At 49.1% G+C, this 26613-nt stretch overlaps 1 protein-coding gene across 1 annotated transcript in view; it reads left to right on the top strand.

Annotated features, from left to right (window-relative positions):
• Nucleotides 1-26613, top strand: part of LOC118792075 (membrane-bound O-acyltransferase domain-containing protein 2-like) — a 44701-nt gene that overhangs the window by 12664 nt on the left and 5424 nt on the right. Inside the window, exons 2-11 of the mRNA XM_036549776.1 lie at nt 8645-8790; nt 11066-11143; nt 15807-15902; nt 17817-17872; nt 20687-20741; nt 22353-22536; nt 23970-24162; nt 25638-25741; nt 25828-25892; nt 26327-26459. Of these exons, the coding sequence (XP_036405669.1) occupies nt 8645-8790; nt 11066-11143; nt 15807-15902; nt 17817-17872; nt 20687-20741; nt 22353-22536; nt 23970-24162; nt 25638-25741; nt 25828-25892; nt 26327-26459 (1110 nt within the window). The remainder of the gene's footprint in view (nt 1-8644; nt 8791-11065; nt 11144-15806; nt 15903-17816; nt 17873-20686; nt 20742-22352; nt 22537-23969; nt 24163-25637; nt 25742-25827; nt 25893-26326; nt 26460-26613) is intronic.

Below are 26613 nucleotides of genomic sequence, written 5' to 3'. Positions count from 1 at the left end.
CTCGGCACAAACTGAGTCACTTTGAGCTCTGGTTAATATTTCTCAGAAGATGCTGCAGGCTATGACTGCTGCGTCCTCCTGGTTTACCCTCTGCCCCCTGCTGTAGGATCTCAGATGCGTGGTGTTTGTTTCTGGCCTTAACCTGATGAATAACTTTCAAACCCGGCGGCTTAGGTTTAGCTTTCAGAAGAGTGGGAAAAGTTCATTTCATGTAATACTGGAGTGGCAGACAGTCTAGACGTTACATAGACTGTAACTGGAAACTTTAATGTGCATGAATTAAAGAAGAAGCCAAGTGTGCAGGGTTTCTGTAAGGAAGTATGTGCGTGTCCGTGTGTGTGTGTGTGTGTGTGTGTGTGTGTGTGTTTGTGTGTATGTACACGCATGTGTGTGTGTGCATATACGCGTGTGTGTGTGCGTGCGTGTGTGTGCGTGTGTGTGCGTGTGTGTGTGTTTGTGTGTATGTACATGCATGTGTGTGTGTGTGTACGTGTGTGTGTGTGTGTGTGTGTACGTGTGTGTGTACGTGTGTGTGTACGTGTGTGTGTGTACGTGTGTGTGTGTACGTGTGTGTGTGTGTGTGTGTGTGTGTGTGTGTGTGTGTACGTGTACGTGTACGGATATGTATATATGGAGTCGCGGGCCTGGAGTCAGGGGCATGGTCGCCCTGCTGGCGAAGCTGCAGCTGTGAAGCTTTGCTGTGTGAGAACAAGCTTCCCTGACTGACGACAGCAAAACTCTGCTTGTGTCAGCAGGAGAGAGTGGTACTTATTACTGCACAGTACTTTCCCCCAGAGCGCAGGAAGGCGAAGTGTGTACCTGCACAAACATGCAGCCTCCTCTCTGCTTTGTGCTCTGATTAGCGTCTGTGTTGTCAGCGGTTACGCTCCTCTCACTCCCTCTCTTACATTTGCCCTTGCAAAGTGTCCCATACATTGTATTCCTTCAAGAGCGTTGCTTAGCCAGCCTGCAGTTTTGGGTCCGGGTATGCTGTGCTAACATGCAGCAGTGTTTTGCTCTCTGCAGTGCTGACGCTCCGTCTCTCCCTGCTGCTGTACACACTTTCCTTGCTGCTGTGGAGAGACTGTTCAGCTCCGACGGAACTCCTGAGCTTTGGTCGAAAAAGCTCAGTTTTCATGCTGTGAGTTGAAGGTGAAGTGATCCTTGTTTCCTTTGTCTCAACTGCCGATGCAAATGATGAATGAATTTACATCAATTTAAATGAATTAAAGAGCAAACTGTAAACCTCATTAAACTGAGGTTGTTTGATGAGTGCATACCTGTGTGCAACTCCCATTATGCACTGTGGCTGCTGCTGCTCAAGGTTCCAAGCAAGGGGCACCCAGAGTAGATCATTTAGTAGATTATGGCATTTGTGCAGAAATGGACCCATCTGTGAGTGTAAACAACATTTTCACTGCTAAATGGCTGAGGAAATGGATGGATTTTTTCATTTTTTAATGATTCCAGTGGCAAACATTGTTGTATCTTAGCAAAGCCTGTCATGATTTATACAGATTTTCACAAAGACAATTTGCAGTGAAGATTTTTACTGAAAGTTACAGTTCTGCCTTTTTTAGCTACAGAAAAAATGCAGAAGGGTATTCTGAAATGTGTCATCCTTCAGCAGGCTGTTGGAGGATGCAGTGTTCTTGTGCTTGGACAGAGTGAGAGGTTGTAGACCAGATGTAGAGTAGGCATTTTCAGGTGGGTAATCTGACGACCTCCGCTGATATCTTGCGGCAGAGCGTGAGCAGATTCCAGGGTAATCTCATCCCGAATTTATGCGCTGGTCTCTCCTGTGGGGATATCAGGCAGGAGAACGGGATGGGCTCGCGGGTGGGTGGGGGGTGCTTCTGTTGCTCGAGGGTGCACGGAGTCTCTCCCCCAGTTTCTGGGAGCCCCCCCCCCTGCAGCAGGGAGAACAATGGGAGAGAATCCCCTCTCCTCCACGAATAATGGCCCTGCACCCACATGGAGATGGGACTGGGTTTTTTCCCCTCACCCCAGGATCCAGCTTTGTAAATCTGGCCTCTCATTACTTACCGCTTCCGTGAATGTCTGACCGCTGAACTTTGACCTCTCCTAGTCCCTGCATTTCGGGATATCTGTCAGATGGTACTCTGCGTGCAAATTGAAGATTACAGAGCAGCACAAGAATCAAGACATTAGTACAGAGTGTGTGACTTTGAATGCACATGTAAGGTGTGCTTTTCTGCCTTCCCGGAGTCATGCAGAGTCATGACTAATCGCTGCAGAAACTGTGGAGTCTGGCTTTGCAAACACATCAACACAGACCGTAACAGTGCTTTATCAGCCTCACTCAGTTTTATTGTCTGCATTTAAAAAGCCTTAACTGTTATTAATTGTGTTAGAAATAAAAAATGAAACCTGCTTGTCCTTTCAGTCTAGCTGAATGCTATTGATGGTTATATGCATGTCCACACAGGAGGAAATAGTTTCACACATATTTTGCCGCTAATTTCACCATGAAATATTAACATCTTGATAATTTCACAGCCTTTTACTGTACTGAATCATTGAAGGTGATGAGGTATGAATTTCTGGTGAAAGCAGGTGTGAGAGGAAGCTGAGATCACACCTTGTCCATGAGGTGTCTCTCACAGAATCGACTGCTGTGAGACTTGCTTCTCTGTGTCTCTGTGCTGAGGGAGGTCAGTGCTGGCAGACATTTTCTGTTCTTCAGAAGGGTGAAAAAGAGCAGGCTTTACAGTGAAAACCTTTTATTGTGGCATAAAGGTCCTCTCTTTCCTCTGAGCTGTAAGGGGCCGAGCCAGCCAGCTCTCAGAGAGGCCTTGTCCTCTTTAATTGCCTTCTGTCCTGTGTTCTGTGATAATTTATGGTTCTGGAGGTACACCTTACGTCAGTCAACCGTAACGTTTTAATGGGCTGAGTGCACATTTTCACATGATAATGCAACATTTCTGTATTCATATATGCATATTTTCTGCACAAGTCTCTGTCCTTACAAGTTGTGGGTGTTCTCTCTCTTCTAGACAACAGATTGGTAAATGAAGTTTTCCTTTCCATGAGTGAACGCTAGATTTGTGGTCTTTCTGGGGTTTTCCTCTGTATGTGACACCCCACTCTGTCTCTGTGAGGGGGAGTGGAGTCTCCTATCATTTCATTAGTTTCTGTGGAACAATAAGAAGCGCATAATAATTTACAGGGCTCAGTGTATTCAGTGCAAGCGGCAGCCGCTCTCCGGGCTCTGTGCTTGCGGAACAGAACCTTTCCCGAGATAACGGAAACGGCATGGAGCGGCCTGCCTGCGTGGGTTTATCGGGCTGTAGATCGCTGGGCTCTCATTGCACTGTCACACGTGCTTCACTCTGCAGTGGCAGATGGGCAGTTGTGTAAAAGACCTCAGGCATCAGCTGACTCTGGTGTTCAGTACCACGGATAACCCTTTCCTGTTGGGCATGACACGCTCGGGTCATGGTCATGCAAACGAGCTGATGGCCAGACACGGGTCTCTCTCTTCTCAGTGGTGATGTGCAACTAGAGCAGTATAGGTTTCCTGGATCTTTTTGCTAATTGGAGCATTTGCATGAAGAATGGAAATGTTTGCGTGATAATTCCTGACTGAATGGGTCACTGCAGCCTTCCCCGGATCCAGAACGCCTCTCCCTCATGGCTGTTAAACTGTAAGGCTTACAGGCCGCTGCACATGGCCAAAATTTAAGGCTTAAAAAAGGAGCTTCAGTACTACCTCTGCCATAGAGGTGGTGTCACCTGCACAATTATGACTGTAGGAAGTGGTGATTACATAGTCTTCAAATTTTGTGGCCCTTATGAAAATCAAGCCCCAGTCAGCAACAGACGGTACTACTTGTCTTCAAAAGGTGGTTCCCCATTGGGCACAGAGCAATAGTCTGATAGAGTTGTGTTTGAATTCACATTTCGGTGCCCCCCTCAGCATGTGAGGACAGACGCAGATTCTAAACTTGATCGCATCCTGGAATTTCAGCTCCGGAGCGACCCTGACCGGGCGCAGGTTTCGGGGAGGATTGTGGTTACACGGAGGACTGAGCTCACCTCTGGGGGTCACATGTTACCTGTGGTGCTCTGAAAGGATAGGGTGACAAGGTGTCGTCTCATCACTCCCCAGCCCCCCAACACCACACCCCCACTGGCAGCTGTACGGCACCTATACAAGAAGAAAAGGAACTTAACTGGACTCTTAAAAATACCATCCACAGATAATGGAAATGTAACACTAGTAGGGTGTACCTAGGATATTTTTGAGAATGCCCTCACATTAAATTTGCTTGCCTACAAGGTGTTGATATTGTATTTGTTTTTTAAAAAAAATATTTCTTCTCCCTTTTGAAAAGGGAAGATGGGCATTGAAAAATGTGGACACAAACTAAAGAAAAATACAAAGGGGTGGCTGGGATTTTGGCTGTCGTGTCTTGAAATCAAAAACCTGTCTTGCCTGGAAAGAAAGAATTCCTTTTTTTCAGAAACTGCTTTTTGTTCTGTCAGACAAGGGCTTAGAGATCTATCGTTATTGTTGTTTTTTGTCTGTTTTTCAAGAAAGAAGAAAATGGGTGTGCTGTAGCTTGCAGATGTGTCTGCTGTTCCACGATAATTCAGTCTCTGGTGTTCCAGAAGATAATTGCGTCACTTAACTGTTTGCTTGGTGTATTAATTACAGCTTCATTCAGAATTGCTTCTCAGATCTGTAGATGAAGTATTAATGAAATCTAATGCCTGGCTAAGTGAATACCTGCTACGGGCACTAAGACTGCAGTTGAGAAGACCGTTTTACAGAGTTATACAGAGGCTTGCCTTGCATTGCCGCTAGCTTCATGTCACAGTGGGCAGGAAGCCACCCGATGACTCATCCTGGCTGCCCAGCTACGCATGGTAATGTGATGGGATGAAACGTCTTTGCTGTTAAATGAAGGCCTTTGGAAAGGAGCCCGATTAGCCCCCGATTAGGGCTGCCTGCTCTTTGGAGCTAATCGCTGTAATACTGCCCAGCACCGAGGCAGAAGAGGCCCAGTTTCCTCTCCTGAATATCAATTCTCTGCAAGCAGCCAGTCTGGTTAAAATGCTCTAATCCTCCCAATAAAAAGAAAACAAACACGTTTTGAAATGACATAATCTGAAATGCAAACAGGGGGAGTCAAATGGGGGAGTCAAAGCTGTGCTCAAGACATCTCCCTGAATTCAGCTCGCATGGACACCTGTTCAGCCATATTGTTTTAAACAGACATCTGACGGCGCGCTAGTGTGTAGCACTGTGAGGCGCACCATGCAGGCAAAACCAGAGACGACTGCTTGGCTTTGTTTTAGCAGGACCCATCGTCACAGTCTCTGTCATTGGTCCAATCTGCCAGAGGAAAAGTGATGACCCCTTTTTAAGGACAGCCCTCCGCTCAATGTAGCAGCACCCCTGTGGCTGGTCTGACAGTCGCAGCCTGTTCCTTTCAGGCTGTGGTGCGGTCTGCAGCTTCCTGGCTCGTCATTAGCAGGGCTTCTGGCCCGTGACTGTTTTCAAGGTGACTTTCACTCAGGTGGAACATCTGTCAGGATGCAGGCGGCAGCTCCGTAACGCTTCAGTGCTAAAGCGCGGTGCTTAGGTATGCAGGGAGTGGGGTGCAGAGGCAGTAAACGCAGAAAGAGGTGACGGTCTGTCAGCTGCGACCGTGTGATAGACGCTGGTTTTATGAATGTGGCTGGGAGGATGTGTGAGCAGGCTCCTGATTGGCTGGCAGCCCACTCCTCAGCCTCATTAAAGAAACAGGCAGGGAGTGTAGCCGCTGAGCCCCTAAAGGTCTGCATCTCTGTCCCTCCATCTCTCATCTCTCACTGTCTTTCTGTCACTCTCTCTCTCCATCTCTCATCGGTCTCATCTCTGTCTTTCCCAAGTCTGACTCTTAGGACCTTGTCCCCCCCCCCCTCTCTCTCTCTGTCGCTCTCTCTCTGCCTCTCTCCCTCTCTCTCTCTCTCTCTCTCTCTCTCTCTCTCTCTCTCTCTCTCTCTCTGTCGCTCTCTCTCTCTCCCTCTCTCTCTCTCTCTCTCTCTCTCTCTCCTTCTCTCTCTCTCTCTCTCTCTCTCCCTTTCTCTCTCTCTCTCTCTCTCTCTCTCTGTCTCTCTCTCTCTGTATGTGAAAGCACTGGGGTGAGTAATGCTCTACAGCTGTAGTGTTTGCCCTCTCAGAGGAAACCGCCCTGTTTGAGTGCCCCTCTGTCCTCTGAATCAGTAAATCTGCGTTTAGGGGACACCAGGGAGGCGTGTGCTGGGGCCAGAGAGGTCTGCAGTGCCACGGACGATCATTTCCAACATTGCCTTAGAGTCTTTAATTTAATGTCATAAAAAATGTAATTCAATTTAATGTCATATTGTAGGAAAACTGCACCAAATCACAATCATTACATTTTTCGGATGAGTTCTCTCTGCCTGGCTTTGTGCCGTAGGTCCTCAGTGGTCCCACCCCCCTTCCCCTGCTATCATAGTGGTTTGGGTGCTTGGGGGGAACCATATTGAAGGTGTTTTTGGCAGATGGGAAGGTAATTTGGGATGCACGCAGGGGGCTGACTCCATGGCGGGTGTATTTTGTCAGCCCCGTCTGGCTGTGTCACAGGCTAATTTTGGCCTTCTCTCTCTGAGCAGGAACCAGCGGACGAGTTCTTTTTCAGTGGCTGCATTGTGATGCGGAAGGGGGTGGAGCAAAGGCTGATCTGAGCAGGCCCCTGATTGGCCACTGATCAGACTGAGGTTTTGCACAAGAAAAAAAAAGTAAAATGCTGTGAATTCTGGGACAGGAAGCGCAGTCACAGTTTGACAGTTTGATCCACACACCCTGCGAGGTAGAATGCAGAAATACCATGAAAATCCTGTTTGAATACACCGCAGCTGCCATCGGTCCCTGTCTGCTGCGCTGCGTCTGAACTCTCAAGGCCGAGGAGAAATGGAGGGCAGAATGCTCCTTCAGGATCCCGAGAGAGAGAGAAAGAGGGAGGCGGACACGGTGGCTTTCTCTGTGTGCAGGAAGTGAGAACATGACAGGTACACGCTATGTACTGGTACATGGTGTTCCACAGGGTGGCGGGAAACAGTGCTTTGCACATGGGCTCTTTGGAGAGGTGTGTCTGAGGAGGTGGGAGTGACGGGACTTCTGACCGTGCTGCGGGCGGGTTGTTCAGAGTTTCGGGGGGGGTGGGGGAGCGGAGGTGAAGCTGTAGCGGTGGGATCGGAGGTGAAGCTGTAGCGGTGGGATCGGAGGAAATAACGATCAGCTCCTTCACCGGGGAGACGATGGCCGGTTGTTGCCATAGTCATGTAGTCCGCAGGGCCTGTCAATCAGTCTAATGACTGAAAAAGTCCCTGCCGGCACTTTAAGCTGTGCATTAGGTGATGACAAAGGCAGCTTACCCCTGGTGTGTGTAAGTGTATGTGTGTGTGTGCGCGTTTGTGTGCTTGTGTGTGTTGGTGTGTGCGAGGCGCTTTGTGGTTTGTCTGGAGGGTACTCTGCCCCCCACCTTCCTGATTGAAATTAGGAGCTCCGGCCCCAGGTAGAGGGTTTAGGGGATGCTGTGGGCCAGACTGAGGGATGCTGGGAAGGTGAAAGGCTGGTGGAGGACCTCTGGTGATTAGCAGCTGCAGCTCTGAGCGCTCACTGTAATGCTCTGTGTGAGAGTGGCACCTGGTCCAAGTGGAGATCTGGGGCAGCTCTCTGAGGGAGTGTGGGCAAGTGTTGTTCTGTGATGAATCTTAAAAACTCACACATGCACACACATGCACACACACGTTTGTAACCGAAACGTTGCTGGTTTAATCCCATGCTGAGGCTCTGCTGCTGTACCCCGGAGCAAGGCACACACCCACAATCGCATCAGTAAATATTCAGTTGCATAAAATTGTAACCTAAAGTTTGCACTGAATAGGAGTGTCTGTGCAATAACATAATGTAATGTACACATACATGCTCTACATGTAGACACACACACATGCTCATACTCTCAAATACACACACTCAGGTGCACAGAGGTGAACAGTCTTTCCGTTAATATCTTTTGTGTCTCAGAGCAGGTGCCTTTTTCATGAAATGATATGAAGTTTATGCTTTCAGATTTTCAGACAAACTTCAGGTGCTTCAGGGACTGTTTTTATTTGGGAGTACAATCCTCTCAGTCTTTGTTTTGCTCTCTAGTGGAGTGTTTAAGGTCCTGAATAATGGATGCTTCTTAGTCATACCAGCATTCTTGTGTGTAAATTTGTCATTTAACATGGGAGCACATTTCTGTCTCACAGCTCATCTAACGTTTACGTGGGTTTTTGTTGGCCTGAGACAGAATGTAAGATTGGATCAGAAAAGATGCAATGGCAATAATATAAAAAGTGTTTTTTTAAAAAGGTTTATATTTAAAAATATGAATGTGTGTAGAAAAATTCATTTAAAGACCAGCCTCAGCATGCAGTGTAACAGTGTGTCGTTACTGTAGTAGTGTCACGCTGTCTGTGTCTCCAGCTGAGCTGTGTTGTGAATGTGTTTTGCGGTGCTCAGTGGTGGTGTGTGCGCGTGCGGCTCATTGTTTTGCGGTGCTCAGTGGTGGTGTGTGTGCGTGCGGCTCATTGAATCGCCCCTCTCTCTCTGTCTGTGGTTCCCCAGGTGAACTTCGTGGCGTGCCAGCTGTTTGCGCTGCTCACGGCCTTCTGGTTTCGCCTCTACCTGCACCCCAGCAAGACCAGCCCATTCCTGCGACACCTCGTGGCCACACTGCTGGGGTTCCACTTCGCGCTCTTCTGTTTCGGCTGGTGAGAGCGGGGGCGTCTCGGGTTCCCTGTGGCCTCTCGGAGAGGCAAGCGGGTCGATGAGGGGTAATTGATATCCAATCAGAGAGCCATTCTGCCGCCTTTAAACAGGCTGCTGTGACTGGCAGATTGGAGTGTGTTTCTGTGTATCTGAGACTGTGTGTCTGTGTGCGCGTTTGTGTGCATCTGTGTGTGTGTGTCTGTGTCTGTGTGTGTGTCTGTGTGCGCGTTTGTGTGCATCTGTGTGTGTGTGTCTGTGTCTGTGTGTGTGTCTGTGTGAGTCACCGTGAGTGGGAGTGGCTAGACGCAGGGCTGTACTGCTAACTTCACTGGATGCTGTGTTGGAAGGCATAAGCTTTGTTCTTTGCCTTGTTTCCCCTCAGAGCAACACACTGTATTTACAGTTCCTTCCCTCAGTTCGCACCTGTGTTCCGGACCTGTGTTCCGCACCTGTGTTCCGCACCTGTGTTCCGGACGCCAGTTGAAACGATTCTGTCAGTCACATTCCATCGGGCTCCGAGCATGAGATGCGGAGTGCTAAGCCGCAGCACGCCGGAGTTTTCGCAGGCTTCACGGGGTCTCAGAACACCTCTTTCATGTTCTCCCTGGACAGGAACTGTGTCTTCCTCCTCTTCCCAGCAAGTTCCAGGCTGTGAGATTCCCGGGCAGCGGAAGCCCTGGGTGCTTGTGTCTGTGTAGGCCCGCCTCATATCCCATCAGCCTCTGCTTCACAATTCGCCACCGCTTCACTGTGCTTTTATGTGGCTGTCTGTTCTGTAATATCACAGAGGTGATGGTGTGCTTTGGTTTTGATTTATTGAACAGCTGAAAATACTGCCTGATTAATGTGAGTGCAGACAGTCACTGCCAATATCTGAGTTCATAAGTCGATAGATAGCATAACCCTGTGAACGGCCTTCTTTTCTCTGGGCCGAATCGATGTGTAACTCAATATTTAATTACTTCAACAAAAGGATTCGCTGATTAGCTGGTCGAGTTTTAATAAGCCAAACAAATCTGAAAATTATGCTGTTTGAAAGAATGACTCCCAGTGTGGCTAATTGCAGCTGTAAAGCTGCAGCACTAATGAGATGGGACATTTTTAGTGCCATATTTATGCGTTTGCTTCTGTCGTTGAAGACCTTTGTGTTACGAGTGTGTGGAGCAGTGTTTCTGCAGCATGGGCAGTGCTGGTTGTTTTTAGCATATACGCCGATGTGCGAGTGGTTATGATTCTGTATGGGGCAGTGCTGGTTGTTTTTAGCATATACGCCGATGTGCGAGTCGTTATGATTCTGTATGGGGCAGTGCTGGTTGTTTTTAGCATATACGCCGATGTGCGAGTCGTTATGATTCTGTATGGGGCAGTGCGGGTTGTTTTTAGCATATACGCCGATGTGCGAGTCGTTATGATTCTGTATGGGGCAGTGCGGGTTGTTTTTAGCATATACGCCGATGTGCGAGTGGTTATGATTCTGTATGGGGCAGTGCGGGTTGTTTTTAGCATATACGCCGATGTGCGAGTGGTTATGATTCTGTATGGGGCAGTGCGGGTTGTTTTTAGCATATACGCCGATGTGCGAGTGGTTATGATTCTGTATGGGGCAGTGCGGGTTGTTTTTAGCATATACGCCGATGTGCGAGTGGTTATGATTCTGTATGGGTTTATGCTTTATGATTCTGTATGGGGCTGATCTAAAACTGCACTCATGGACAGAGGGGTCTCTCAGGTCCAACTGGAGGGGTCCAGCATGAGTGACAGAGTTCAGCCTTCGCCTGCAGGTGTGTGCAGGAGTGACAGAGAGTTCAGCCTTTGCCTGCAGGTGTGTGAAGGAGTGAATGGGTTGACAAACTGACTGAAGAGTTGATCAATGGGCACTTTGAGCTGCAGAGTCCACTCACACACACACACACACACACACACACACACACACACACACACAGCATCGTCATGGATATTGATGAGAGTAATCCTGGCCTTTTTTGATCTTGCTTGCTTTGTCCACTGGATCGGTGAGCGTTTGATCAGGGAGGCTTGTACTCCTGTAATGATTAGCCTTTCTCTGCACCCCTTCAGAGGTTTAATGTACAGTCCCTAATTCCCGCTGCTCTATGCTGTACCATCCATGAGGACTAAAAGCAATGAAAATTGAATGTGATAATGTCTTCTGTCTGTGACATAACTTCCTTTTACATCATTGATGTCATGGTATAGCATAGTGGTAAGGAGCTGTCTGTGATACTGACTGTGATGTCACTTCTTCTCTCTCTGTTGTAGGTATGCCCTACACTTCCTGGTCCAGAGCGGGATCACCTACAGCATCATGATTTTAGCGGGAGTGGAGCACATGCACAAGTGAGTGAAGCTTCAGGACGTCTCCTTCCCAGGGTGCACCGGGCTCTCCCCTTCCCAGGGTGCACCAGGTGCAGCATGGGAGGTGGGAATTAGATGGTGTAGGTTACATGACTGTGGGAGTGCTGTTTTTGGGTTAGGGTTAGACTTTGAAAAGAACTGGCATTGGTGACAGTGGCATTGGTGACAGTTGCATGTCTGGCTGGAGCAGCGGTTGTTCAGAGTGGCTCATGTTTCAATACAGCAGAATAGTGTGTTGCACTCTGCTTCTGATCACATGTTTCTGTGGCACTGAGTCTGTCTGAGCCGTGCCCTTCTCTGCTCCCCCCTTCATCCTCCCCCCCTCCCCATATCTCTCTAACTTTGTCTGGCTGCTATACTTACAGCTCTAATGGACGTTCCTCTGCAGCATCTCACAGAGCTAATGGACTCCAGAGACCCATGCCACGCACTTTTCAAGGGCCCATGAGATAAAATTAATCTCCATTGTAACAGTAGTGAGCACAATTAATATGCATCTTTTATCTGCACATCAGTCTGTGCCCAGATGGCTGCAATAGGCCAGAGATTTCATTAATTGCTCTTCAGTGTATGGAGTCTGTCCAGTCGGGCATTGGTCTGGCCTCCTCTGCAAACTGAGATAGAAATGTGCAACAGGTTGAAGAGCAAGACCTCCTGCTTAAAATGGTGTCCCTTTTTAGATTTAAAGAGCATAATGTCAATAGCTATGGCAACAAAGTTACATTATAGATATCAGATTATATTTGAGTTGGAATAAATTCTTGATCTAACTCTGGCATGCAGTGACTTCATTAATGGCCTGTTTTGTGGTCATAAATCCATAGTTCCTCATGAGTCAAACCAAACAATCCCTGCTGCGTCCCTCGTCTTGTAGAAACTGTGTTGCTACTGCTGAGCAAGTCTTTTTTTTTTTTTAATTGAATCCAGTTTAAATTCTTTCTTCCGTAATTCCAGAGTTGCAAAGCTGTTATTCGCCCGGAGTTTTCTGAGGCCGTGTCTGAGGCTGCAGGCAGTGTGTCACCGCCGTGTCTGAGGCTGCAGGCAGTGTGTCACCGCCGTGTCTGAGGCTGCAGGCAGTGTGTCACCGCCGTGTCTGAGGCTGCAGGCAGTGTGTCATCGCCGTGTCTGAGGCTGCAGGCAGTGTGTCACCGCCGTGTCTGAGGCTGCAGGCAGTGTGTCACCGCCGTGTCTGAGGCTGCAGGCAGTGTGTCACCGCCGTGTATGAGGCTGCAGGCAGTGTGTCACCGCCGTGTCTGAGGCTGCAGGCAGTGTGTCACCGCCGTGTCTGAGGCTGCAGGCAGTGTGTCACCGCCGTGTCTGAGGCTGCAGGCAGTGTGTCACCGCCGTGTCTGAGGCTGCAGGCAGTGTGTCACCGCCGTGTATGAGGTTGCAGGCAGTGTGTCACCGCTGTGTCTGAGGCTGCAGGCAGTGTGTCACCGCCGTGTCTGAGGCTGCAGGCAGTGTGTCACCGCCGTGTCTGAGGCTGCAGGCAGTGTGTCACCGCCGTGTCTGAGGCTGCAGGCAGTGTGTCACCGCTGTGTATGAGGTTGCAGGCAGTGTGTCACCGCTGTGTCTGAGGCTGCAGGCAGTGTGTCACCGCCGTGTCTGAGGCTGCAGGCAGTGTGTCACCGCTGTGTCTGAGGCTGCAGGCAGTGTGTCACCGCCGTGTCTGAGGCTGCAGGCAGTGTGTCACCGCCGTGTCTGAGGCTGCAGGCAGTGTGTCACCGCCGTGTCTGAGGCTGCAGGCAGTGTGTCACTGCCGTGTCTGAGGCTGCAGGCAGTGTGTCACCGCCGTGTCTGAGGCTGCAGGCAGTGTGTCACCGCCGTGTCTGAGGCTGCAGGCAGTGTGTCACCGCCGTGTCTGAGGCTGCAGGCAGTGTGTCACCGCTGTGTATGAGGTTGCAGGCAGTGTGTCACCGCTGTGTCTGAGGCTGCAGGCAGTGTGTCACCGCCGTGTCTGAGGCTGCAGGCAGTGTGTCACCGCCGTGTCTGAGGCTGCAGGCAGTGTGTCACCGCCGTGTCTGAGGCTGCAGGCAGTGTGTCACCGCCGTGTCTGAGGCTGCAGGCAGTGTGTCACCGCCGTGTCTGAGGCTGCAGGCAGTGTGTCACTGCCGTGTCTGAGGCTGCAGGCAGTGTGTCACCGCCGTGTCTGTCCCCTCTCTCCTGCTGAAGGCAGACGACTGCAGGCACTCCCCTGAATACCGAGCGGACGGGTTTCACTGCGGGCTCATTTGTAAAGTAAATGATGAGGTGTGCTGTTCCCGGGAGAGCCACCTGAGTGGTGTGACAATGACGGCCTGAAACTGAACCCCAGAATAAAGGTGATGGAGGGAGTATCAGTCGAGTCTGTGGCCAGACTGCTGGCAGCTAGGATGCTGACGCCTCTGTAATACAGAGAGAATTCTAAAGCCCCAGTAATGCTGGCCAACATGTGTTCCCTCGTGCTGTCACTGAGGTCCCTTATTGGGATATTTTTTTTCAGTGCATCGGTTACATAAGCTTCCTTGGCACTGTGGATGCAGTTGTGGCCTTAAGTATCAAAGGCATGAACTGAGCTTTATTTTTTGTGCATAAAGGCACGCTATGCTGGCATGCACAGACATGTTTCAATCCATAACAGTGAAACTGTGGAGCTTTTTTGGCGGGGGGGATTTCAGTCTCTGTACCTGGGACTTTTCAAACATTAGTTCTGTGCCATCATAGGGGTCCAATCGGCTGGTGCATGGGTGTGTGTCCGTGTGTGTACGTGTTTGTGTGGGTGCACACATGTTTAGGGAATTGCCGAAGTAGAAACATCTCCAAATGTTGCAGGCCCTGAAAAAGCCCTGAATGATCACCCGCATCGGCTCCTGCATGTGGCAACCTTTTGATGGGCTAATTATTGTTACGGCAGACAGAAGGACAGTTTACAAGCTGTAATGAATCAAACATGGCTGCAGTAACTGACAGCGATTATGCAGGCAGGATCCTTGAAACCACCTTGATCTCTCCTGCTGCGTTCCTGTCGGCCACAGCAGGCCCCGGGGGTGGGGTGGCTGCGTCATCACGGACACAGGGACACGGGGTGGGGGGGGGTGCGTCTGATGAGGGAGGTGTGAGAACAGTGAGTGATGAGCAAGGAAATGCTCCTCTGTCATCTATCATCTCCATAATGAAACACCTGCTTACACCTGACTGAGCTGCAAGCTGTTGCTGTGGAGTGTGTGTGTGTGTGTGTGTGTGTGTGTGTGTGTTTGTCCTGTCCTTTGAACCTTCTTTGACAATTTTTTTGTAAAAAGAGCCATTCATTCTTAGAGGAATGGTTGGCCATGACTCTGTCATTATGTTAGGTGTTTAAGTTAAGTTAGATGGAATTTTTGATGCTTGATGTTTTCTCTCTGTGCAGATCCTCCTGATTCAATAACTTCAGAGTACGATACCCTTTGGTCTGTGATATGAAATCTGGCAGATGTGTTTAGGTGAAATAATGGATGTTTGGTGTGATTGTATTGTGCAGGTCAGATGATGTTGTTTTTTTGAGTTTGTGTTACTGCTAAAAGGGGGCAGAGCAGCACAGCCTGTCCTGAATGATCCAGAAGGGGGTTTGCATGTAATGTACAGGAGAGAGCAGATTCGGCAGGTCCTGCCACCTGCTGCACGTGGCACTAAACGAACACGTCCGGTTTCTTTCCAGTAAACAAGTTATTTATGAGGCAAACAAAGGGAAGGGGCTTCTAATTAGTCATTTGCAGCTTTGGACAGATAAAATGTGTCTAACAGAAACGTAAGCTCTTTTTATGATTTTAAACCTGCTGCCAAAGAGACACTCCTTACGAAAGTACCAATGTTTCATTTCATTTATAAGGCCCACTGTTAAGAGATCTCGGATGAAGGCCGTCACTCAGGGAAATGGCAGAGCGATTTGAACTTCAGTCCGCGCAGGCCAGAGGGGACCGTGATGAAAACGGCTCCTGATGGTGGGGAATGGTTACATCACTTCCTGTGCTCATCTTAGGAGGAGAGCATTGAGACAGTCCTCCTTTCTCCTGTGATCATTTCCAGGGCATAATGGTGGGACAGAGTGATACTCACAGGATTTCCAAACCCTTTAATCCCTGATTATTTATTTTAGCGTGTTTCTGACTTACCCAGTGTGAGTGATTTCTGGTCCATCTCCTGCTTTGTGGCAGTTGCTTTTCTGTCTTTGAAATCTGTTCCAGCCTTGCATTGCAGTGCAGTAGGAGAAAAGTGCTCCCACTGTACTTCCCCATGAATAACAAGGCATCATGGTTATTCACAGACACTAGTTTTAGAGCGCTCTCATTCAGTAATCTGCATAACATAAGGATGTTTAAAATGAATCATGTGCACACTACCAGCCCATCCTAATAATGTAAAGATCGGATGATCTGTGGGCGCTTACTGCCTACTCAGAGCTGAGGTGTGTGATGGAATAGACCGTATTGGCAGGAAATCAGATTCATAAAAATGGAGACCAAAGACGGAGACAGGGTAAGCGGCGGAGCTATGTAGAGTGAGGTTTTATTTTATACTCATGAAGAATAAAAGGTGGGGAACCCACACATCACGTCCAGAATCATACAGCTGCCAGTTTTATCTGTCGTGTGTGTGGCATGCGACCTCACGCTCTCTGCTCTCCCCTCAGGTACTGTTTCGTGGTGGCTCTGGGCTACCTCAGCTTCTGCCAGATCACACGGGTCTACGTCTTCGATTATGGGATGTACTCGGCGGACTTCACTGGGTAAGGCTGGATTTTGCTAACGATCTTTAGTGATCCGAATGTGGTGGGACTGTGGTTTAATAACTGCTGGTTCATCTGAGGTCAGCACGTCCTACATCATATTGTATGAACCCACAGTGTATGAGCTCACTATTCACTGGGTTTGTAAAGAGAGAGAGGAGGCTGTTTACTGTGAGATCAAATGTATTTGAGACCATCTCGGAAGGGAGAGAATGGTTGAAAAAGCTTTAAAGCTACAGGCAATGCTAAGTCCCAATCTCCAGATTATATGTGTTAGGATGGATAGAAGAGTTCAGTAATCATGTCACATGTTTTAAAGAAACCGATTCTTAATGTTTGCCACAGGACCTTCCCAGAATCCACCACAGCAGGTCCTAGAGTGTGCTAGCTTACATGCCTGCAGAGATGGCAAGGAAAACCCAGCCAGTCTGACTGACTGAGTCAGCACTTTATCACAAGGTCACTTCCCTGCTAATTTGCTTTAAATAAATAAATTAAGGAACAGCAGTTAAATCTTAAAGCGTAGCTTCTGATGGGAGAACAGGCCTCTCTGAAGCTGTGCAGCTGCTGATGATGTAACAGTTGACCTGGAGCGGTGCTTCTGTGTAATTGCATCAGGCAGTCCAGCACAGCATTGTAGCAGAGAGCTAAAACCACGAGGCTAGCGGGGCCGTGGCTCTGTGCTGCTGACCGCAGGGCCGTGGCTCTGTGCTGCTGTGCTGCTGATCGCAGGGCCGTGGCTCTGTGCTGCTGATCGCAGGGCCGTGGCTCTGTGCTGCTGATCGCAGGGCCGTGGCTCTGTGCTGCTGACCGCAGGGCCGTGGCTCTGTGCTGCTGTGCTGCTGATCGCAGGGCCGTGGCTCTGTGCTGCTGTGCTGCTGATCGCAGGGCCGTGGCTCTGTGCTGCTGTGCTGCTGATTGCAGGGCCGTGGCTCTGTGCTGCTGATCGCGGGGCCGTGGCTCTGTGCTGCTGATCGCGGGGCCGTGGCTCTGTGCTGCTGATCGCGGGGCCGTGGCTCTGTGCTGCTGATCGCAGGGCCGTGGCTCTGTGCTGCTGATCGCAGGGCCGTGGCTCTGTGCTGCTGTGCTGCTGATCGCAGGGCCGTGGCTCTGTGCTGCTGATCGCAGGGCTGATCGCAGGGCCGTGGCTCTGTGCTGCTGATCGCAGGGCTGTTAGCAAGGTAAACCAGGGTCAGTGGGGGTTCTGTCTTGTATGGGACGCGCTATCTGCCTCCCAAGTTCTCCACTCATGAACTGAAAATCTGGGCATGTCAGGTTGCACTGCACAGCAGCAGTGCAGAGTGTTTCAGCAGGTATGGCACAGCGCTGTGTAGCAGTTGTTGTTGTGAAGGTTTGTGTTTGGTGCCTCTCTGAGAGGAGCGTGTTCACAGCGTAGCGGGGACGGTGTGAGGCAGGGGATTATGTTGTCGGACGTGGCGTCCGCAGCGGTGCCTGCTTGCACTCTCACCTGGTGCATGTTGGGAAGGTAATGAGGTGGGCACTGGGGGGGGGGGGGGGGCAGGAAGTGGGCAGGGAAACATGTGGCTCTGAGTCAGGAAGGTTCAGAGCAGAAGCTGTTGGTGTGCAGAGTGTCCTGTACCAGCTGGTACACACTGCAAAGGGACTCTGTCTCCCTGGCTCTGGGCATACAGTCAGCACATGGAGCACAGCATTCAGCCTGAGGAACAGTTCAATCTCAGAGCCTTAACGGCTCTCTCCCTCTGCTCTCCATGGGCCAGTTTAGGGGTGCCTCTCCATGGGCCAGTTTAGGGGTGTCTCTCGATGGGCCAGTTTAGGGGTGTCTCTCCATGAGGTATCAAGGGGATCCCTCATTAGCCCTCATGTTTGATATGGCTGATTAGTTTGGTCACTTGTGTGTCTGTGTGTCTGTGTGTGTGTGTGTGTGTCTTGCAGGCCCATGATGGTCATCACCCAGAAGATCACCAGCCTGGCCTTCGAGATACATGACGGTAAGGACCTGCACAGTCTCTTCCTCTCTGAACGGATACACATGCGGACTGTTTCTGGAGCAAAGCAGACGCTTCCAGAAAGTGTCTAATTTGTCACAGATTAGCATGTCTCTGATCTCAGCCCAGATCAAAGGGACAGAGATACAGCACCGGCCCTATTCAGTCTACTGGAATTTCCCCCCTGACACAACAATGGCAGGAAAGTGCTTGGATCTTAAACAGCACTTAAGGATTTTGTCTGACAGTGATGCTCTCAGCTTTAAAATGGATATTGTGGATGTATAAATAGAACTTCACACAGCAGCCATGACCTGAAACATCCTTGTATTCTGATGGTAACTCAATCTGAGAGAGGAAAATGGAGAAAACAAGACACCAACATCTACAGGGGGACAAGGGGAGGGGGCAGGCTCGGCACCCGGAGAAAATACAGAGGGGTGCACTTGGAATCCGGGGGGGGGGGGCACAAAACATTATATCTTAAAAAAGAAAAACGTAGTAAATATTATGTAGACATAGGTCATTATGTCATGTTGACATTGTCTCTTTATGTAGGGATATAAAGAGACAACTGGGGATGCACTCAGGTCGGTCTGGGGGTGCACCCCCATAGTGCCAGCCCTGGGGGGGGCAGACATTCTCTGTGCATGGGCGTGGAAAGGGGCGGTCCGTTAGCTTTGGGCCGGTGTGGACTCATTTTCCCTCTGCTGCTGTCAGTAGGACTGAATCCAGTCCAAACATTTTTATTTGTGTAGCCAGGGAAAGGAAGGAAAAACATGTTTGTTATGATTAATTGCCCAATTGTGTATTTCACCAGATGTCAGGTTGTCTTTTTGATTTAGTGAGACAATATGCTGATCTTTTGGAATTTATTTTGCTTATAGAAATGTCTGTTTTGTGGAATGGCTGCAAAAACTAAAGCATATGAGCTGAAATATGCCAAAAACGGAGTCGGTCGCTGCTCTGTGTGGTGCCTTCAGACTGGTTTGACTCCGAAGGCGGTGTCTGTTCTGGCCCCGCCCCCTCGGTCTGAAGAGGCAGCGAATGAGAGCACTCCGCTGCTGCTCTTGCGGCAGGGGGAGGTGCTTTGGGAAGTTTAGCACAGTGCTGGGCAGTACTTACTGCCAGGCATTAAGCGTAATGTGAGCTGATTAGGTGTCTAATCTCGTTATCAGAATAATGGCTGCCGTAAACAACAGGGAGTTACTCACGTCACGCCCCCCCCCCCCCACCCCTACCCCACCCCGCCTTGCCTCGTGCGAGACAAACCACCGTTCGGAGGACAGTCGCCAGCTCGCAGGGCACGAACTCGTGGAAATCCAATTACCTCCGCTTAATGGCCCCGATACATCACTGCAGACCCTGTGAGAGCCGTTAGCCGGAGAGGAATGCAGTCAGTGAGAGCCTTGGAGCACCTCTCAGACCCAGGCAGCTCCTCAGCCTCACCCTCTGCGCTGGGCTCCTAACGGCGTGGGGCTCGGCCCTTTGCGTCACGTCCCAACCCAAAAACCAGTAACCTCTGCCACCTTCAGGTGCAGGAAGGTCACCTGGACAGGTGGGAGGCAAACGAGTGTAGGAGCGCGCTCTTCCTGGCCTTTGTGCTTATAATGCTGATAATGACTAATTCACTCACTAATGCATGCACTGGAGCAACTGTTTCAACTTAATTAGGTGCAGTCTCTCTTCAAAGCATGAATAATTACAGCCACACACGCAATTTAGAGGAGAAGTGCTGTTATCTTAGAATAAAATAATGGAATTGATTAAAGGAAATGCACTCGGAAGGTCTGAGAGGAATCCCGGATGGTTTGGGGAAGATGTCCTGGCAGCCTTTACTATTCTTTGCCCTGTTTCCCCTCTGTGTGGAAGTGTGTTGTACAGAAGAGGATTGTGGGTAATGCTGCTGCATTGGGTCGACATCATGTACAAGGCCTCATTCTGAGAGAACTCCTGCTGGGATTCCTGAGGACATGGGTGTGACACCCCTGCGTCATTACTGTGCTCAGAAACCCCATTCTCCTCCCCACCCCCACCCCTCTGTCGCCATGGCGCCAGGCCACATCACGAGGCCTTTAATACTATATAGACACGTCCTCCCAGATGGTAGATTTATGGCGGTGTGGCTTTTACTGGCCTGGTGTTCTGTGCTGAAGAAGAAAGGCTCGCAGTCTGTGTGAGACCTCAGGGCCTCCCTAGCTTCCATCTCTGACATCTGAAGCTTTTACAGATTAAAAGATGTGGGGTAAAGAGGCTTGTTTGGAATGTCGTGTGGTGGAGCTTCCGGAAGCCGCCCTGAGAGGGCAGGGCTTTCACTCACAGCTTCATTTCAGTCACTGCCTTTTAAAGTCTTTCTTGGATTATTGGAAAATCTGGTCTGAAATCAGGTTTTCAGGTTCCAGTACAGCTATTAGGATCTTCTCAATATGCACATTTATTTTTTTATATGCTGCATTTTACGTGTGATTTTGACCTTTCCTTTCCATCTGCTCAAATGTGCTCCACTTCCTGAGCGTGTTTCTGCCTGTAATCTAGTGACAGTTAAATATTACCATGAGGATTATATTCCATATTTCTGAATATGAGTGATCCATTTAACAAATGTATGGAAAAGCACTGCTCGAGTAGAAATTGCATTATCGTGCATAATCTGACCTTTCTCTCCCACACTCTTCCTCTCTCTCTCATTCACTCTCCCTCTTTCCCTCCCTCTCATTCTCTCTCTTCCTCTCTCTCTCATTCACTCTCCCTCTTTCCCTCCCTCTCATTCTCTCTCTTCCTCTCTCTCCCTCCCTCACACTCCCCCCCTACCCCCAGGAATGGCTCGTAAGGATGAGCAGCTGACTCCTAGTCAGAGATACCTCGCTGTAAGGTATGTTTCAAAGGTATGTTTTTATTACTGTGAGTGGCGAGTCCCCCGCTGTGCTAATCTCATGTATGACCTGTGCCACTCTGCAGAGCCTCTCAGTTAAACGGGCAGATCTGCGGCTCTCTGGCTGCTACACCATGCTCACTGTGATCAGCTCCAATACGTCTCCTGACATCCTGTTAATCCATGGGATATTACCGTGTAATACATCCCTGCCTTTAAGGACCTGCTGTTATTACATCCCTGGAAGATCTATCAGTCAGGGCTCCGTGTGCAGAGCTGCAGTTTAATTCAGGGTTAGATGAATCACTTTTATGTTTAGATTAAGTGAGATTATTTTGTATTTCCTACATTTTGATATGCAGTTTAAAAGCCTGCAGCGTTCGGGGGTTCGTATATTGATGAGAGACTCAGATTTGCTCATATTTCCATAAAGAGATGATGGGGAATTGTGAAAAAGAGTCACAAAAGAATCCTCTGTTCCATGGCAAAGGATGCCCTGTGGTTACCACGGCAACTGCACGTTCACAGAGCACCGTGTGACCTGTGGTCCAAGCAGGAAGCTCATCACAGAGAACAGAGATTTTACCAGAGATTAGAGGATCCTGGGGGAAATTTGCCTGAATTAAATTGAATGGTGGCAGTAATGGCAATAGCTGTATTATAGAAAGTTCTTGTATTTCACTGTGTATATTGAAAATACAGTGAAATGGTTTGTGCATCAGATTAAAATCAGTAAATATTCGGAGTGTATTTCATGCAGTAAGTCTGTATGTGAGAGGGTGACAGTCCTGTTGGAGTGCAGTCTTGGCAGTGATGCAGCTGTTCTTATTCTTGTTTCACCACTTAGCATTTATGTTTGTCTTTGTGATGATTCCTGTTAAGGTTGGATGTTACTGTTCGATGGGCATATTACTGAAATGTACCCAAATAAACTCTGAAATACATGGATAGAAGAAAGGAAAATTGTGTTCCCTCTGAAAAGAAGACAGAAGCAATTCCTCTCTCCCTGGAGACTGTGAGAGTAGCTCTTATAAAAATACACTGGCAAACCTCTGCTGCAGTCACAATACCGCAAAATGAATTTCAATTAATGCCAATAAATTTGAATATAGAGGTTATTGCTAGTCCACTTACTATTGATACCTTTCATGCAGGTAAGCCCCCAACACTACATTAGCAAAAGAAAGGCAGCACCCTCTCTTCTGTGGTGTTATATATTTGAAATGGAAGGTGATCAGAGCGGGGAACCTGAATCTGCCTTTCTTGAATATAAGAGAACAGCATCAGAAGTGCTTTTTGCCTTTTCTGTACATTTCCATGTGGAATACAGTGGATCTGATCCTGCTTTTATTTTATATTTTACCTGTGCTCTCATCCCACTTGTCTGTGTCTCTGTGTCTCTCTGCGTCTTTATGCGTCTGTGTGTGTGTGAGCGTGTGTGTGAGCGTGTGTGTGAGCGTGTGTGTGAGCTTGTGTGTGAGCTTGTGTGTGTGAGCGTGTGTGTCTGTGCATCTCTGTGCATCTCTCTCTGCATGTCTGTGTGTGTCTCTCTTTCTGTGTGAGCGTATGTGTGTGTGTATTTGATGGCTGTGTCTCATGTCCTCTCTGCAGGAGAATGCCCAGCCTGCTGGAGTATATGAGTTACAACTGCAACTTCATGGGCATCCTGGCCGGGCCCACGTGCTCCTATAAGGACTACATCACCTTCATAGAAGGCTCCGCCCCCTGCCCAAAGCACCCGGAGGCCAATGGGAAGTCAAACGGGAAGCGCCGGCAGAGCGAGCCCTCGCCCAGGGTAGGCCCTCTCATCTCTCGCCCCCCGCTGGCACTCTGACACACTCCGCCCGCTCAGGATGTGTGAACACAGAGTGTGGAGTGTGTGGAGCGTGTCGGAGCGCGTAAACCAGACGCAGAGCTTAACACAGTGTTTCACCGAGGTGCTGCTGGGAGGTGAAGCACTCGGATAAAATGACTACGTAACTCCTGACTGTAGTATGATATCCCACCAGCGCTGTTACAGTGTGTATCTGAGTGACGCTGCAGAGACTGAGGCCGGGTGTGGCCGTCGGCAGAGACGCGTTAGAGTGACAGGTAGCTGTCAGCTGCAGCACAGAACACAGGTGCAGGCAGAAGTGGGGACAGGCCTGTGCTCACAGCGTCTGCAGGTGTACAGGTGGGTGTCCCATGACACCCTGATCTTTGGATGCGAAATGACAGATGTCAGATGTAGTTGCTTGAATATCGTACCTGCTCCAGGAAGAGAGGAGCTCTTGCTGATTTTTGCCCGGTTCTTTCGGGGGAGGCTGAAATCGTGTGAGTACCTCGGCTCCTCAGCCATTTTCCCTCCTGGTGCTCGTATCCTAATCTGCACCTAACCAGCCTGGGCCGGGGGACGCTGTGTTCCCTCCGTAAATCATTTTGTCGTCTTATGAAGGATTACCATTCCTTCTGTAGTTTTTCTCTCTCGTACTGCGATGGTTCTCAGCCAGGGAGTGCAGGCATGAGCCCCTGTCTGTGACTACTTTTGCAGCCAACCTGGATTCTGCACCTGGAGAATCTCCAGCTGTCTTCTTGTTTCAGTTATGCAGTCGTGGTTAAGGCGTTTTCAGTGCAGTGATTTGAGGCTCAGCAGGATCTGGGAGTCATTAAGAACAGGCTACCCTAAGCACACAGGCTACCCTAGGACAGGTGGTGAAAATTGCTGTTGTTAGTGTTCAGGACAGAAAAATACGGTGTGCTGAAGTGTTCAAAGGGAAAGTGCATTCACTGAATGAGCCACAGAATAATGATGAGTTATCTTCAAAAACTCAAAAATCAGCCTGTTCACACATATAAATATAAAAATAATCACACGAAGTCAGCCTTGAACTGTTGAGTAGCTTAATCTAACTTCACTGCAAGATGATTCAGGACCCATGCTGAATTTTCTGGAAGAAGACCAAACAAAGCTTTGCTCATGATTTATGCAGACAAATAAATCATAGATAAATTGGGTCTTTTGGCTCTGAAGAGGTTTTTAAACTCAGGTTTCCCATTAGCTAATACAAATTAATCACACCAGCATCCCAATGTTTATTGCATGCATAAAATGTTTTTTTTTTTTTTAAACCTATTTTGCCTGTTTTATTCAGTTTGGGATTGCGTATGTATTTTACAAAGTGTAGCTAACTGAAGGCCACAGAGTGATCGCGCGGGTTTCCTCTGAGTGCAGCTCTGTCTCCTCCTCAGGTGGCCGTGGTCCACAAGCTGTGCACCTGCGCCGTGTCGCTGCTGGTCTTCCTGTCCGTCTGCAAAGTGTTCCCTGTGGAGCGCAACATCGACGACGACTTCATCGCCGCCACGCCCTTCTACGGCCAGGTGCTGTACCTGTACCTGTCCATGCTGACCACGCGGCCCAAGTATTACTTCGTGTGGACGCTGGGTGAGTGCTCCATTGCCATGGTGCTGTCCTTGTACCCTCATACCCTCGCACCCTCGCGCCCGGGCTCACGGGCCCAATGGCTGTGCGGATCACCATAAAATTATGGGTTCAGTCCTCAGCTGATTTATAAGCAATTTTAAGCAAGTATGCCCTGATGGATGTGTGATTTTGCTGTTTATCACATTCTCAAAAAATAAACAGTCACTTTTTAATTGTAATGTCCTGGAATGATCTGGAAAGTTAGACTCTTGAAAGGACTTTAATTTCAGGTTTGTTAAAACCTTTGTTTGAGCAGGACTGTTGAGAGAAAGCTAGTTTCACAGTGCTTGGATGGTGAGGGGTAAGGAGAGTTACAGGTGCTCGGGTACTCTGGGGGGTGATCAGGTGGCCCAGGTGGGAGAGCGAGGTGGGCCACTGAGGCCGGGAAGCCTGGCTAACCTGGGTTACCCAGGTTACCTGGCTTACCTGAGTTATGTGGCCCTCTTTGATATGCACCAAGTGCCATGGGACCTGGGAGAGTCAGAGCCTCTGCCTAATCTCTCATGCAGAAATCAGATTCTTTCAGCCGAATGCACAGACTTTATTAATAAGCACTTAGATGGAGTGGGGCAGTTATTTGGCCGCATTAGAAGGCCAGAGATGCAGGGCCCGGCCTTGTTATTGGCAGCGTCAGGCCTCCAGAGCAGCACAGCATGAAGGCAGCGTCAGATGGTCTGTGCTCATTACATTCAGGCAGACACATCATTCAGCCCTGCTCATTACACCAGGCTCAAGGTCATTGTCTTTTCTATGCTGCCCCCATCAGGCGAAATGTGGAACTGGCAGGTGAAATTGATTTTGGAAGCAGCATCACAGTGATGGATGATGTGGCTTTAAACAGTGTTCAATACATGGAAAATGATCAGGAGATTTCAGCATTGAGGCTGGGGAGGGCGTTTTCTCTTACGGTTTTAGAATATTTTATTATGACAAGGGAGAGAGTTTTAAATCTGAGTTCTCTCCCTGGATGCTGCAGCCCTGGTAATTATCACTGCTGATGCAGGAATTTGAGCACTTTTCATGTAACTGATGAAGGAATAGACAGGAGCGTGGAGTGGTGGTTAGAGGGATCTGAGTGTTTTGGATTCTGGCAAAATCCACTGTTTCACTCCTTAGGTAGACACTAATGTACAGTTAGTAATGTATGCAGTGTTCTATAATGCACAGTTTTATGCAGTATTATACTGATGTGTATTGTACTGTAGTGTGGTGTAAGTTAACCTGGAGAAGCCTGTCTGTGAAGCCAGTGAGGACTGTGGGTGGTGTGAGTAAAGTGTGAGTATAGTTTGAGTGGTGTGGGTAGTATCAGTAGTGTGCGTATAGTTTGAGTGGTGTGAGTAGTGTGATGGACAGGCTCCTTGGAGTAGTGCTGTAACCTGCTCACCTTTGGTGATGATGCATTTTGCGCTGACAGTCCGTGTCCTCTCTCTGGACAGCGGACGCCATTAACAACGCGGCAGGGTTTGGCTTTAACGGCTACAGTGCAGACGGCTCGCCCCGATGGGACCTCATATCCAACCTGAGGATCCTGGATATAGAGGTGTGACGCGCCACTGCTTGCTTGTTTTTGGTTATTTTTCATTTTGAAACGTAGACTATAAGCTGCTTTTTCCTTTCCTCTCCCAGTTTGCGACCAGCTTTAAAATGTTCCTTGATAACTGGAATATTCAAACAGCGCATTGGCTAAAAAGGTAAGCAACTGTTTATATCTGTAAGTTAACTGTCTGTACAGGCTGAGTCACTGTGTGTCACCGTGTCACTGTGTGTCACTGTGTGTCACTGTGTGTCACTGTGTGTTACTGCGTGTCACTGCGTGTCACTGTGTGTCACTGTGTCACTGTGTGCTTACTGTGTGTCACTGTGTCACTGTGTGCTTACTGTGTGCTTACTGTGTGCTTACTGTGTGCTTACTGCGTGTCACTGCGTGTCACTGCGTGTTACTGTGTCACTGTGTGTCACCGTGTGTTACTGTGTCACTGTGTGTCACTGTGTGTGTCACTGTGTCACTGTGTGTCACTGTGTGTCACTGTGTGTTACTGTGTCACTGTGTGTCACTGTGTGTCACCGTGTGTTACTGTGTCACTGTGTGTTACTGTGTGTCACTGTGTGTGTTTACTGTGTGCAGGGTGTGTTACGAGCGCTGTCCCTACCACCCGACGGCTGCCACCTTCCTGCTGTCGGCCATGTGGCACGGGGCGTACCCTGGCTATTACCTCACCTTCCTCACCGGCATCGTGGTGACGCTGGCCGCACGGGCGGTGAGTGACTGCTCTTACACACCCCTGGTGGTCTGTCTCTGTCCTGTCATTTCCCAAGAACCCCTCGTCAGACATGTTGCTAAAAATCCACTGCCTTAGGAGTATCAGTTTTATTATCATTACTGCTGTATTATTAATTGGTATGAAGACCCTG

The sequence above is a fragment of the Megalops cyprinoides genome, chromosome 17 (genome assembly GCF_013368585.1).
Source record: "Megalops cyprinoides isolate fMegCyp1 chromosome 17, fMegCyp1.pri, whole genome shotgun sequence".
In the NCBI taxonomy this organism is placed as follows: Eukaryota; Metazoa; Chordata; class Actinopteri; order Elopiformes; family Megalopidae; genus Megalops; species Megalops cyprinoides.
The sequence above is the reverse complement of the archived record's forward strand: the minus strand, read 5'-3'. Positions and strand labels throughout refer to the sequence as shown.